Consider the following 12,054-nt stretch of genomic DNA (forward strand, 5'->3'; position numbering starts at 1 on the left):
GAGGCTACAGGGATCTGTGGCTGGCAGCCTTACCTAGGGGCAAGGTATGACAGTGACACATCCCTTAGACCATCCAGCTCTGGTGACACATCCAAGTGTCCCCAGCCTGTGATGCACAGCCTAAAAGTGGATGTTGTGGAGCTGGTGGCTCCAGGCTGGAGCAGTGCTAGGACTTGCCTGCTCTGGAGAACCAGGGTTGTGGGAGGCAGCACCTGAGCTGATCAGAGATAGTGGTGGCTCCTTGGCCATTGTCCCCCAGGCTCCCCTAGATGTCTGCTAACAGGGGTTAAGGAGGATTAGGGACAACCCTGGTAGCTCTGGGGTATGGAGAGGGTCCCAGCTGGGGCTGATCTAAGAGAAATGGGTACAGGGTCCTGTTGCTGCATGCTTGGGTGACAGGTTGGGACATCCAGCTCCTTGCCCAAGGGTACTGCATGGGGACTTCCTGGTGGTGCACAGGGAGATGCAGGGATCTGGCTCTCCCACCTCCTGAAGGCTGTGGAGGGTTCCTGGCTGCTGTTCTCTCAGAGGCTGGGACTGGTGCATGCCAGCAGCTGTGGCTGGGAGGAAGGTGGTAGGAGCAAGGCTGCAGTGGCTGTCGCAGCATGGCCAGCCAGGTGCGTCTATGTGGAAAAAGGAGCCATGTGCCCAGAGCTGGTCCTGAGCCCAGCACGCAGCAGTTCCTCTCTACTGTCTGTGTTTCCTAAAGTGCCAGTAGCACTTCAGTATCCTAAACACTCCATGGAGCCGGAGCAGGGTCAGATCTGAAATGGTTTATTAGGACCAGTCTGTGAGCAGAGTCAATAGGTGCCAGCAGAGCAGACCATCTGATGGGGCTTCTCTGGGGCCGTGACCTGAGGATGATTTCACAGTGAACGTATTGCAGCAGCCTAAGTCATCAAAGTGCCTTGGTTTCCTACCAGTCCTGAGGATGGGGCTGGTCTGGCTCTGCCAGGAACCCCTAGTTGCTGCTGGCTTGGTGCAGGCCCCGCTGAGAGCTAACCCCCTCCAGGAGCCAGTCCCACTGGTGAGCGAAGTGCATGGTGCAGGGTTGGCACTGATGCAGGGGGTGGAAGGGTGCCACTAGCCCCTTGAGTTGCACCACGGCGGCTCAGGACGAGGACGGGGGTTCTCCCTCAGTGCTGTAGAGCTTGCGAATGCTGGAGTCCATGAGGAAATCCACAGCCCTGCAGGGGGGCGAAGAGCAGGATCAGTGGGGGCCTGGAGGTGGCAGGCAGCCAGCTCGCCGCACAGGGGTCGGGCCAGGCTCCTGCTGTGATGCCAGGCATCCCCCGGGCAGGGGGCAAGGGCCCTCAGGCCTGGTCCTGCACACTGGGGTCTGTCCCATATCTTTCCCATTCCAGAAAGGGGTTTAGAGTAGCTTCTGCTTTGTTCTTGCCCCAGCAATCCCAGGATATTCCCACCTTCTTCCTTCCCAGGATTTAGGAGGGAGGGAGGGAAAAGGCAAGAGGGCCAGACCTGGAGCAGAGCCTTGTCCTCCCCACGCAGCACCCCAACAGCAAGAACTAGCACTGGGCCCCTGCCACCCCGCATGTCACAGAGACCAGACTCTGACTGGCTGAGCAGGGTTGGAGCACAGCAGAGGCAGCAGCCCTGTCCCACCCCGTCAGCCTGCCAGGGCCGAATACGGCGCTTGCCTGTCAATGGGTTTGATGATGAAGGGGATGGTGGCGAGCCCCAGTGCTGTGGTGGTCCACTTGCGGACAGGGAGCGGCCAGCGGGTCAGTGAGCCCAGGAGGTGGAGGGAGGCAGCACAGATGCGGTTGATGGTGAAGCCGGGGATGGCCACGGAGGCCAGGCCTTGCCACACAAAGGTGTCTGCCACGGCCACCCCCACCCGCGCCGTCTTGCCAGAGTCGTGTGTGTGGGCCTGGCGGGGGGAGGGGGTGGACAAAGAGAGCCTGGGATGAGGCCGAGGGGAGGGTGCCATGGGCTGGCGCCCAGGGCCACCACCGCAGAGGGGCAGGGGGCACGCGCCAGCCGCAACACTCACCGCTGCTGCTCTCTTGCCCTTGTCGACGGCATCAGCCGTCACGTAGGCAGTCGCCACGCCGTAGCTGGCCCACACCAGTGAGGCAGGCACAATGGCGCGGAAGGACTCTCCCACCTCATTGGCGTAACCTGGGGGCCAGGACAGGTCAGGAGGGGCCGGGGTGTTTCCCCCCCCCCCGCCGCCACCCACTCTCACTTGGCAAGAAGGGAGGAGGGGGGCACGGTCTGCTCCGGAGTCCCCAGCTTTGGCCCCTGCGCCGTGGCAGCCAGCTCGCCGCACGGCTCCCGCTGCGACGCCGGGCGCCCCCCGGGGAGGGGGCGAGACCCTCCCCCCTGGGCCGGATCCTGCAGGCGCGCGGGGCTGCGGCAGCCGCCGGAGCCCGGCCCCGGCCGGCCGGCGGGGTGGGGAGGGGACGGGGCAGCCCGGTCACCTTGGACCACGCGCCGGGGTGCCGCGCGGGGGCCCCGCGCACGTGCCGGTACGGTGCCAAAGGCGCTCACCCAGGTAGCGGACCCACGTGTCCCGGTAGAGGTCATGCTCTGCCGCCCCCATAGCGCGCTCCCGCCGCCGCCGCCCTCGCGTAGAGCCGCCGGCCCGGCCCACGGAGCGTCGGCAAAGTGCGCCGCACACCCCGCCCCGCACGGCCCCGCCCGCTGCCCGCGCCGCACCCCGCCGCTCTTCGCCCGCCACGCTGCCGGGAATTGGCAGACTCTCCCCCGGACGCGAGTAAGCATCTTCGCTGCTCTTCCGCCCCATAGAAAGATGGCGGCGGGGGCGGAGGTGCTGGCAGCCACGTGACCTGGGCGCCTCCTACGCAACTGCATGTGTGCGTAGCGCGCGGGTCCTGGTGTTGGACCCGCGCCAATGGCCGCGCCAGGGGGATGCTGACGCAATGCTCGCGCCAGAGGGGCGGGTCACGTGAGGACATCGAGGGCCTCGGGCGATGGGGCTGGGGCAGGGCCAGACTCGTTGCCGGGCTGGTGACACAGCAGGGGCTGTTATGGGGCCGCGGGCGCCAGTCGCAGCCATGGGGCAGCCTCTGGTACCTGGGCCGAGCCGCCTCAGCTACAGAGAGCAGGCGAGACGTGTCTCTGTCCATCCCTTTACTCCTGCAACATCCCTCACGTTGCCATGCCTCCCAGCTTGCCTAAGGCACACGTGGGGTGCTGCCCGCCGGCCCCAGCACCCCATCCACCCCTCCTCGGCCGTGTGTCCCACAACAACGAGCCCCCAGCTCCGTCCAACCGGCAGCAGTGGAGAGGGGAAGTCTCCTTCATTAGCCAGTGCTGCCCTCAGGGTGCAGAGAGCAGCCCTTTGGGACTGTTGCAGCCCAAAAAGTGCAGGGTGCATGTGTGTGTGTGCTTTGGGGGGGGGGGGGACTGCCCAGGCTATAAGAAGCAAAGCCCTCCACTGGCATAAGGGGCAGGTTCTGCCTCACTTGGCTTTGAGGGGGGCAGCACCCACACAGGGCAAGGAGGTAGCAGCTTGCCCAGCAGGGCTGACAAAGCCCCCCCCTTGCACCCTTCCAGCAAGGAGGTGGCAAGACCAATGTCGATGCCAGCTTGAGGCAGGGCACCCAGGGAAGCTACCCTTGCACCCTCAGGCACTTTGCATAGTGTCACCTCTGGGGGGGTGACAGAGGGCATGACACACCATCGTGCTGGGGGGCCAGACCATAGGGCTGAGGGAAGCCAGCAGGGTAAGGCACCAGGCACAGGCATTACGGGCTGTTATTGAGGGCCACCTCGCTCATCTTGTCCCCCAGTTTCTGGATCTGCTCCTCCGAGGTCTTGTCCGGCAGCAGGACCTCCACAGTGTAGCTGACCTTCTTGGCATGGATGTAGCTGTAGGTGTTGTCAAAGCGCAGCACATCTGCAAGCAGGAGGGGTCAGGGTGTCAGGGAAGACCCTATGGTGGGGAGCATCACATCCTGCTGTTGCCAGAGTCAGGGCAACCAGAGCCACTCGCCCCCCTCTCACCGATACCTCAGCCAGCCTCTGTCCCAATGACTGTTTACTGGGCAAGTTGCAGGTTTGCTCTGCAGCCACCCCCTATCTCCCACCCATGACTCACATAGTGGGGTGCAAGATCTCACTGCTGCCCTGGCAGAATCAGCAGGGATGATGAGGGGACACTCACAGATCCCAGGTGCTGAGCAGGTGAGGGAGCCATCTTCGGGCACCATGTGCGAGTTGTAGCGCTGGTTAGGGTAGACCTCAGTCATGTCGCCGGCTCGCTGCCGCTCCCCGATCCTCGTCTTCAGGTACACCCCAAACCCCACGTCAGCCCCCTCTGACCTGAACTGCCACCTGCCAAAGAGAGGCGGACAGTATCATGTCCTGCCATTGGGGCAGGCATCCTCTTCCAGGTCCTCATCACCCCAATTCCCCATTTTGCCAGCCCAGCCACTCCCTCACCTGAGGACACAGCCGGGGAAGAGTATCTCATACTCGACCTGGTGGGACGAGCCCCGGTTTACCACCACCGTGTGCTCATACTGCTGCGTTAGCTGGTCCCGCACGTAGTACTTCTGGGGCACATCCCCACCGTAGTTAATCTGGAAGGGGTTGGAGCCAGCCGTGACCACAGGGCACTGTGGGCTACCTGCCCTCACTGAGGAGGGCTCACAGGATGGCAAGGATCTCCTCCTACCTTGCTCGGGCACTTGGGGTTCCCATCAAGGTCCGTGAGGGTGCCCCCATACTCCACAGGGATCTGCTCAGGGTCAATATATTTCTGCAAGACTTCCTTCCAGTTAGCTAGCAGGGCAGAGGACAGCAGGTCGGGGGGTGCTTCCTGGAGGGCCATAACCTACAGAGGAGCTCTTGGCCCAACCAAAGGGTCTTCACTTGGGCTGATTCCTGGGGACACCCTCAGGGTTGGCCCAGCAAAGCCCTGGGTGGACAAAAGCAAACAGGGAGACTGCACCCTGCTTTCAGCTTATGTCTCACCCTGCTGTGGCTGGCTCTGCCTCTGGCCTGGGGAGACAGACCAGTCCTCCCACAGCTTCCTCCTCTCCCACCCACCACAGTCAAGGAAGGAGTCACAAGTCTCACACCCCTCAGAAACCATAATGTTCAGCCACCTCTTAAGAGCCCTGAAGGGTAAAGGCTCCACTCGCCCCTGTTGGGACATTCTAGGCCAGTGGGGAATGGTGGGCTGGATACAGTCCCAGAGGATCCCCACAGAGCCTAGGAGCAGCCCATAGGTCTTCTCCCTGCCCTCCAGCCAAAGGAGGAGTGGAGGCAGCCCCAGGGACAAGTATAGCAGGGCCTGAGCACAACTCACATCCCAGCACCACGACCTTCTTGCGAGTGTCCTCACTCAGGAAGTGCTTGATTAGGTTGTAGGCCACTGGGAAGATCTTGGGAGCTGGGAAAGGGAAGCCAAGCATTATAACAGTGGCAGCCCAGAAACATGGGTTTTTGGTCCAGCTCTGCCTTTGGGGCTGAACTCACCTTTCACAATAAATAGGCGCTTCAGGGATTCGGGGTAATTCTCTTCAAACATGGACAGAAGCTGCAAGATGGGGAGAGCTTTAGTCAAAGGGAAACCCAATGTTCACCTTCCAGCCTCAACTCCCCCCTGCCCCACTCCCCCCAAGGGATGTGGGACAGTACATAGGACACCCTGAGCTCCAGGGATCCCCCAAAGGCCTCTGGAGCCAGTGGCACTGCATGCTGGTGTCCCAGCCACAGCCGCCCATGGGGTGGCCTGCATCTGGCCAGGCTCCTGTGAGGATCTGCTCTTGCATCAGCCCTCAGAGCCACGAGTCAGACCAGATCCGTGAGTCAACACCACACCAGCCCAGGGACTATAAGGGAGGAGGTTTTGACCCCAGCAGCATTTCCATCCTTCCCTCCCATGGGGAGATGTGCTGGAGACATCCAGAGTAGAGGTGAACCCTGCTGGTGGGTAGAGACACCGGCGAGTCCCTCACCTCTCCATATGTGTCCACAGCTGGCTTCCAGAGGTGCTTCAAGCCTAGGCCTTCACAGTCATAAACCATCAGCACCATCTCAATCTTCCTGCCCAGCTAGGAGCAAGGGAGGACATGGTGTCATGCAGAGCCTAGCCCCTGTGGGGTACCAGACCCCATGGAGAGGAACTTGCCATGGGACAGGGTGAGCAGATGGCTTCAGGGCAGGACCCCAGCACCCTGCAGTGCTGGCTGCAGTGGAGTGGCAAGCTGCACCCAGGCCAGCAGGCAGACATGCCCTGGGTTGGCTTGTGGTTATACAGGCAGCCAGTTTGCATGAGGAAGCAGTGGCTATTGCCAAAGCACTGCTTGCAGCCCAACCCTGAGCCCAGCCCACAGGTTCCCACACAGCCCTGGTCACCCCATGGCTTCCTACCCCACCACCCTGCAAGAGCAGGACAGGTCGCTGGCAGCCATGGCATCAGGGTGGCAGACAGGGGCTGGGGTAGCCCAATGCCAAGCCCTGGCCAGGCCAGACCCTCACACAGCCAGAGCCTCCTCCAAAACATCAGTGCAGACAGAAAGGCCATCACAACAAATGTGTGGATGGTGGGGCAGAGACACAGGGTAGGATGGGGATAGAGGGGACATGGGCCAGTGGGGACAGCAGGGCTGGACGGGACATGAACTGGCAGGACCGAAAGAGACAGGGAAGCCAGCAGAACGTGGGCGGTAGGACCTCACCTTCTGACTTTGCTTCTCACACTCATGCCGCAGCACCTCACAGTCGCGGAACTTGTTCTTGAGCAAGTCCTGCTTGGAGGCAGAGAAGAGCAGCCCCTTGGCATCCAGAGGGCCGATGATGTCATACCAGATGGGGCAGCCCTCCCGGTCATAGCCGCACATGCCCCCAGACATGTATTTCCTGATGACCTGCAGGAGCAGACAGGACCTCAGGGCCTGGCAGGCACGTGGGCCTGGGGAGGTTCATACCCCATGGCCAATGGAGACTCACCTCAGGGGGCTCCCAGTCAAGGATGTTATCAGCATTCATGTACTTCCGGACCTCTACATGCTGCAAACGTAAGGCAGAGCAAGCCGAGGTGAGGGGACTGGCATCCCCATGCTGCTGGATCCATCACACTCAGGCTGCGGTCATGGATGGGGAGCGCTCCGAGCCTGACCACTCCAGCCCCTCAACCAGGGCACACAGCAGTAAGGTCTCCCATGTCGGGAGAGGAGGATTGGGTTCAGGGCCCCAGCACGGGGCAGGTTTTCCCCGTTTGGGCTGTCCCCACATCCGAGGGAAATGTGGACACAAAGTAACCACGACACAGCGCTGGGGTTTCCTCCCCGAGAGCATCGTGGGGCAGGCAGGCCCCTCTCACCTTGCGGAGCATGGCCTCCGACTTGGGCAGGTCGAAGCAGCGTGCTGCAAGAGAGCGGAGAGGCTCAACCATGCCGCAGGGTCTAAGTGGGCACCCGAAGTCCGAGCAGGGTGAAACTGCCTCGTGCACCCAGGAGCTCCTGGCAGCCCTGCTAGACATCCGGGGCAGAGGGGATGGGGCAGTCCTTGCCCCAGATATGCCCCCCTGCAGGTCCCGGGCACAGGGCGACCGCAGCAGGCCCTTGGGAAACCCGGACTGCGAGCTCCATTATCACCAAACCCACTGTCCTTGCCAATCTCTGCTCTTATCGCCTTTCTAAAGTCCAAGAGCAGCCTGGCATGCACACCAGCCCTGGGCAGCCTGCCCGCTGAGCAGCCCCCAGCTCCGGCCAGGCCATAGCCACCAGGAGCTCATGCTCCCTTGCTGCCCGCACTCCCATGGCCCTTTCAGGCTCTCTGCCTCCCTCACCAAGTTGAAGGGAAGCCCGAGCCCAGCATTTCAGCGTGATGCCCCAACCCCTGCAGCTCTGGCTGCCATGCCCTAATTGCTCTGGGCTGCTGTTTCCAGCCCAGCATGCTGGTGATGGGATGCTAGCTGCACACCGTGCATGCCAGGCTTCCCAGCCACCATCCTGGCTCCAGCCCCTACCATGCCCTCCCCATGCATTACCTCGGAGCCATTTCAAGAGAAAATAGTCATCCTGGGAGGGGAGGGATGGGAGCACATCCTTGAGGTTCTCCCGAAACTGTGGGGAGAAGAGCGACAATCAGTCAGTGCTCAGAGCCCTGCTCATGCCCCCATGGGCGCTTGCCACCCCGTGAGGCAATGGTGAAGCAAAAAGGCTCGAGGTTTGCTTCAGGAGAGAAGTGATGCCCATGCTGCACCCATGAGGCCAGAGGTGCAAGCACAGGTGTGATGAGTGGGGTGGTCTCTGTTCTCCTCCCTGGTGAGTGACTGTCCCCAGGCCAGCTGCTGAGCAGGGCGTCCCCGAGCCAGCCTCCTTGTGCAAGGGGCCAGGGGTCCCTCAGAACACGGGAACAGTCCCGAGTAGCCGCAGCACACAGGCTTGCTGACCCAGGCATCCCCCTGGTGCAGTGGCCACGTAATGCAGGGCACAAGTCTCCCCGTGCCGTACCAGCCAGGGGCCCTTCCCTTAATGAGGCCGCTTAGGATTATCTCCATCTGAATTTAGGTGTAATTAAACCCCGGATTAGCTTCTTCACCCTGAGAAGAATAACACTGCTGAAAGGGCGAACATCCAGCCACTCCAGCTGGGAGGTGCTGCGGGTTTCTCAGCTCGCCTTTCTCGCTCGCCCTCAAAGGAATTGCAGCAGGGAGGTTTCAGCAATGTGCCAAATTGCACCCACTGCAAAGCCGGAGAGGGGGTTCCTGCTCAGCCAGCCGCAGGCAGCACCCGCCAGGCCCACGCGCTTGCTCACACGTCGGAGGGGCAAGCAACCTGCGCCAGAACAAGTCACATCCAATGCCGAGGGGAGGGGATGTTCTGTCAGCGCCCACAGCGCAGGACGGAGTTTGATTGGCTTCGAAAACAAATGATAAGATAAAGTTTCCGAAGTTGCCCTCTCATCGGGATTAAACCGCACAGGGATAGATAAACCCTTAGGTGCCAGCCATAAACAGATAGAGGTGGGATCAGGCCAATCTGCTCTCTCCAGTGACCTTGCTACTCTCCAGGCCCCAGGTTTCAAGTCCAGCAGGGGATTCCCAACATGTCCAAGCCCAGGGGAGCTCTGCATCTCTGGCGCAGTGGCCTGGGCATCATACTGCGGCTAAGAAACTGCCGGGAAAAGTGGGGAACTGGCATGGACCCGGATTTTCTAGCCTCCCATGGGCTCAGCACCTTCTCTCAGGCCAGGAAAGCAATGGAGTGAGCCCCAGCAGAGGTGGCTGGTGGCCCTGGGGTGCTCAGGCCCAGAGGACGTGGCCTGCACCATCTCCGCCCGGATGCCTCGAGCCAGGCCCGCGCCTGAGAAGCCGCCGCAGCCCCGAGGAAGCGCCGGCTTTTGGCTTCCCGGGAGCAGCGGGGTGAGCGACTCCTCAGGCAGGCGGGCAGCGCAGCCGCAGCACGCCCGCGCCCCCGGGGCGGCCCCGGGGCCTGCTGCCAGGCGCGCGCCCCCGGGGTGGGGGGGCGGCTTTCCTCGCCCTGCCTTGCGCCGAGGACCCGCGCGGGAGCCGGCAGCGACAGGAAGAGCCGCGCGGGGCACAGGGGCAGCGCCGGCCCCTCGCCCGCCAGGGACCTCCGCTCGGCGATGCCCCCGCCGCGGCTCACCTGCGCCAGCGCCTCCGCCTGCCTGGGGCTGAGGTCCCCGACGCGGCCGCTCATGGTGCTCGAGCCCGACGCGGCTCCCCGGGGCCGGCTGAGGATGCGCCGCCTCTTAAAGGCCGGGGCGGCGGCGGCGGCAGGTTGCGGCGGCCCCGCCGGGAGCTCCGCCCCGCCCCGCCGCGCCCCGCCCCGCCGCGGCCTTGGACCCTGCCCGCCGCCGCCGCCCGCGCGGTCAGCGCCTGCCGCCCCGGCGCCGGGGCCGGGGCAACGCGGGGCGGGCACAGGGACGGAGAAGGGGATGGAGCCATGGGGCGGGGACGGGCCATGGGGCAGAGACAGGGATGGAGAAGGAGATGGGGCCATGGGGCGGGGACAGAGATGTAAAAGAGGGTGGGGCCATGGGGCAGGGACAGAGATGGGAAATTAGGAGATGCCAGGGCCAGGGAGAGGGATGGGAGCCAAGAGGGGGTCATAGCCCAGGGACAGGGTGAGGGACGGGGCTAAGGGACCAGAGCAGAGGCCAGGCATGGAGGAAGAGTCCCAGTTCTTGCATTCTCACAGAAGCAAGAGGTGCCGTTTGCCCTGTGTGCCAGCTGGGCAGAGGGTTGTGTTCTCCTTGCCTCTGCCCACACGTGAAGCGGGGTCGGGCTTCATCCCATCATGGCCAAGCTTCCCCAGCCATCCTTCCCCTGCACATCCCCTGTGCAGTGCAGGGTCACACACTGCCACTCTCTCCCTTGCCTGCTGGGGCCTGACATGCCTCCAGTGATGAGTGCTGTCCACATCACTAGGACCACCTGGGCCAGCAGGACCTGTTCCAGTGCTTTGTCACCCTCACAGGAATGAAATTGTTTCTCACATTCATGTGGAACTTCCTGTGTTTGAGTTTGTGCCTGTTGCCTCTTGTTTTGTGGCTGGGCACCACTGAAGAGAGTCCAGCCCCATCCCCTTGACACCCTCCCTTCAGGGACTTACACACATTGATAAGATCCCCCCCCCCCCAGTCTTCTCTTCTCCAGGCTAAACAGGCCCAACTCTCGCAGCCGTTCCTGATAGGGCAGGTGCTCCTGTCCTCTGATCATCTTTGTAACCCTATGCTGGACTCTCTCCAGTAGCTCCATGTCTTTCTTGTCCTGGAGAGCCCAGAACTGGACACAGCACTCCAGGGGTGGCCTCCCCAGGGCTGAGCAAAAGGGGAGAATCACCTCCCTCGACCTGCTGGCAACACTCTTCCTGATGCACCCCAGGAGACCATTGGCCTTCCTGGCCACAAGGGCACATTGCTGCCTCATGGTCAACTTGTTATCCACAGAACTCCCAGGTCCTTCTCTGCAGAGCTGCTCTCCAGCAGGTCAGCCTCCAACCTGTACTGGTGCATGGAGTTATTTCTGCCTAGGTGCAGGACTCTGCACTTGCCCTTGTTGAACCTCAGGAGGTTCCTCTCTGCCCAGCTCTCCAGCCTGTCCGGGTCTCTCTGAATGGCAGCACAGCCCTCAGGTCTATCAGCCACTCCTCCCAGATTGGTCTCATCAGCAAACTTGCTGAGGAGGCACTCTGTCCCTTCGTCCAGGTCACTGATGAATAAATTGAACAGGATGGGACCCAGTATTGAGCCCTGGGACACACCACTACAGGCCTCCAACTAGAGCTTGCACCACTGATCACAGTCCTCCGAGCTCTGTCTTTCAGCCAGTTCTCAGTCCACCTCACTGTCCACTCATCTAGTCTTCACTTCCTGACCTTACCTAGGAGGATGTTATGGGAGACTATGTCTAAAGCCTTGCTGAAGTCAAGGTACCCAACATCCACTGCTCTTCCCTCATCTGCCCAGCCAGTCATTCCGTCCTAGAAGGCTATCAGATTGGTTAAGCAGGATTTCCCCTTGGTGAATCTGGACAGGGCAGACGGTAACCCAAGGATGCCACCCCAGAGAAACGTGTCGGCTTCAGCTGTAGTGGGAATTTTCTGCACCACTTTCTCACACCCGGCTGTGGTGATAGAGCCAATCCTCACCGGAGCTGCACGCCGGTCCCCCAGCACAGCCCACATGGCTTTCAGGGCCCAGCCAAAATGAATAGTCATGAGGTACCGACAGTGCCTTGACACAGCATGTCTCTACTAAGGAAAAGCAAATATAGCTGGGATGCTTTGGATACCGAAGGCCTTCAGCATCCGAAGTCTGAAAACACCCTTGTCAGCATGTCTAAGCCATTCCCTCTTTCTTTCCTGAAAAAGCCACCACCGGTTTAGCTGCAGGTGGAAAAGGAGAAAGAGAAGGGCAGAGGAGTGATGGCTTGGGACGCAGCAGTGGCCTGGGCAGAGCAGAGGGCTCTCGCCCACCTGAAGGGGTGTGGGAGCAGCAGCAGTGGCCGCCAGTGCTGGGGACAGCCGTTTCAGTGAGGAGAAGGCCTTTGGCCGGATGCCCATGGGAGGACGGCAGGGGTGGTTT

The 12,054-nt window shown here is 61.8% G+C and overlaps 2 protein-coding genes across 4 annotated transcripts; both read right to left on the bottom strand.

The window, feature by feature from the left end:
- Positions 1 to 758: 758 nt before the first annotated feature.
- On the bottom strand, positions 759 to 2,628 carry MTFP1 (mitochondrial fission process 1). 2 transcript variants are annotated; one of them, XM_062590153.1, is made up of 4 exons: positions 2,515 to 2,628; positions 2,015 to 2,142; positions 1,659 to 1,891; positions 759 to 1,187 (listed from the first exon to the last, which is right to left on the bottom strand). In XM_062590153.1, exons 1-4 carry the CDS (start codon positions 2,564 to 2,566, stop codon positions 1,112 to 1,114), a joined length of 489 nt encoding a protein of 162 aa, XP_062446137.1. In that variant the 5' UTR covers positions 2,567 to 2,628; the 3' UTR covers positions 759 to 1,111. The 2 variants fall into 2 exon arrangements, with proteins under 2 accessions (XP_062446137.1, XP_062446136.1); XM_062590152.1 differs by having other exon boundaries at positions 2,445 to 2,628.
- A 1,098-nt stretch (positions 2,629 to 3,726) lies between these two features.
- On the bottom strand, positions 3,727 to 9,686 carry SEC14L2 (SEC14 like lipid binding 2). Of its 2 annotated transcripts, XM_062590030.1 has the most exons (12): positions 9,612 to 9,686; positions 7,991 to 8,066; positions 7,322 to 7,365; positions 6,949 to 7,008; positions 6,678 to 6,866; positions 5,955 to 6,050; positions 5,473 to 5,533; positions 5,303 to 5,386; positions 4,667 to 4,773; positions 4,432 to 4,571; positions 4,154 to 4,323; positions 3,727 to 3,886 (listed from the first exon to the last, which is right to left on the bottom strand). In XM_062590030.1, the coding sequence occupies exons 1-12, from the start codon at positions 9,663 to 9,665 to the stop codon at positions 3,735 to 3,737; spliced, it is 1,233 nt and encodes a 410-aa protein (XP_062446014.1). In that variant the 5' UTR covers positions 9,666 to 9,686; the 3' UTR covers positions 3,727 to 3,734. The 2 variants fall into 2 exon arrangements, with proteins under 2 accessions (XP_062446014.1, XP_062446015.1); XM_062590031.1 differs by lacking the exon at positions 5,955 to 6,050.
- Between the last annotated feature and the right edge of the window lie 2,368 nt (positions 9,687 to 12,054).

The sequence above is a fragment of the Rhea pennata genome, chromosome 17 (genome assembly GCF_028389875.1).
Source record: "Rhea pennata isolate bPtePen1 chromosome 17, bPtePen1.pri, whole genome shotgun sequence".
Taxonomy (NCBI): Eukaryota; Metazoa; Chordata; class Aves; order Rheiformes; family Rheidae; genus Rhea; species Rhea pennata.